At 44.0% G+C, this 1,870-nt stretch overlaps 1 protein-coding gene across 1 annotated transcript in view; it reads left to right on the top strand.

Annotated features, from left to right (window-relative positions):
- Positions 1 to 957: 957 nt before the first annotated feature.
- Positions 958 to 1,870, top strand: part of LOC123490416 (cadherin-4-like) — a gene marked incomplete at both ends in the record, with an annotated part of 23,016 nt that continues 22,103 nt past the window's right edge. Inside the window, one exon of the mRNA XM_045220463.1 lies at positions 958 to 1,099. Coding sequence (XP_045076398.1) covers positions 958 to 1,099 — 142 coding nt within the window. The remainder of the gene's footprint in view (positions 1,100 to 1,870) is intronic.

Below are 1,870 nucleotides of genomic sequence, written 5' to 3'. Positions count from 1 at the left end.
AGTCAAAAAGCCTCTCCCCCTTTTTCTTTTTTTCTCCCTTTCCGCTTTTTCTCTCTTTTTCTCCTCCTCTTTTCTTTCTTTCTTTTTTTTTCGTTTTCCCCTCTCTCTCTCCTCTCTCTCTGTCTCTTTTTTTTCTTTTTTTTTTTTTTCTCTCTCCTACTTCTCTCTCTCGCCCGGCCTTTCTCTTTTCTTTTTTTTCTCTTTTTCTCTCGCTTCTCTGTACCATTAAAGAAAAGACAAAAAGTCAAAAACGTCTTTCTCCCCTCCTTCTCTTTCTCTCTCCCTTTTTTTTTCTCCCTCCCGCTTTCTCTCTTTCTCTTTCTCTCTCCCCTCGCCTTTCTCTCTCTCTCTCCCTCTCTTTCTTTCTCTATTTCTCGCTCTCTCCCTCCGCTTTCTCTCTCTCCCTCTCTCTTTCTTCGCTTTCTCCCGCCGTTCGCTTGTTTCTTTCCTTTTTCTCTTTTTTTCCCGCCTCTTTTCTCTTTTTTTTTTCTCGCTTTTTCTTCCCGGCCGCTTTTCTTTCTCTTTTTTTTTCTTTCTCTCTCGCTCGCTTCGCGCTCTCTTTCTTTCTCTCTCCCTCCTGTCCTTTCTTTTCTTTCTTTCTTTCTTTCTTTCTTTCTTTCTCTCTCTCTCTCTCTCTCTCTCTTTCCCTTTCTCTTTCTCTCTCTCACTCTCCGCCTCTTTTTCTCTCTAGCTCACTTGTTCTCACTGCTTTCTTCTCTCTCTCTCATCATCCTCTAATCCCTCTTTTTCCCACAGCTTGATGTATTTGTAACCAGTGCTGTCTCCATTATGGTGTGATGGAATGAGGTGCATTGGTTATTCCATTGTATCTGACTGTGTTCCAGATCTGTTATACTGTACCTGGATTATTTCACACAGTTGAATGGATGGTATTTGTCTTATTCCCTGCTAACTGGATGTGTCAGTAAACACAGCGTGTCCCTCCTCCCTGGTAAGTCAGCAGGTGGGCAGAGAGCTGGGCCCAGTGCCCTCAGAGAAATCAAACCTGCCTGTCACAACGACACGCCACAGCGCCACCGCCGAGGCCATGTGTTTCCCATGCCAACCACCCTGCTGTCACGGGGACACAGGGCCACGAGTACAGACGTGCCCTCAGAACCCTGTGATTTTATGCTAACACACATACTGTGTACACACAAACACACACACAGCCTCAGAACACACACCCCCACAGCGAGCCTCCCATGTCACGCCGCAAGAAACTTGCTTAAATGAATTTCAGAGGCGCAAGTACAACACAGCCTGTTCTTTGCTGGCACAAACTGGTTGTTTTTAACAAAGAACCATGCTGTTTCTCTGTCTGAGGGTTACTGCAAACTGTGAGACGGTTGGCTCAGTGATTGATCTTACATCTGAAACTTAAAAATAGTGAAGAAGTGAACAGTTAATCATCTATTGGTTGGATATGAATTCCCCACTGGCAGATACTTTGCCGTGTTGTCTGCAGAGCTTCATTCCAGGGTAGAGAAGGTGGGATTGGATTATGATTTTGTCTGTTACTGTAAGATTGATGCACACATTGTCAAAATTATGTTTGCCATATCCTCCATTACACGCACAATTACTCACCGGGTGAAACAGCAGCCTAATTTGTGTGATGTGTGCCGCAGTTGTTGAAAAGATTTTGTGCTGTATTAGTCCGTTGTTTGGTGCATCTTTTGACAGGAAGCTGGGCGATAAATTGGATAGATGGCTTGATAAAAAGCTTGTTGTGCAGAATTCTTCACGGTGGATTTTGACAAATGACATCTCCCTAGCTCATAACAGACGATTTGTTCCCTGGGTGATTTATGAAATCAATGTGTCTTGTTATCAGCAGCAGGAGTGTGACATAGAGATAAGATCAGTG

This window comes from Coregonus clupeaformis, unplaced genomic scaffold (genome assembly GCF_020615455.1).
Source record: "Coregonus clupeaformis isolate EN_2021a unplaced genomic scaffold, ASM2061545v1 scaf3883, whole genome shotgun sequence".
Taxonomy (NCBI): domain Eukaryota; kingdom Metazoa; phylum Chordata; class Actinopteri; order Salmoniformes; family Salmonidae; genus Coregonus; species Coregonus clupeaformis.
The sequence above is the reverse complement of the archived record's forward strand: the minus strand, read 5'-3'. Positions and strand labels throughout refer to the sequence as shown.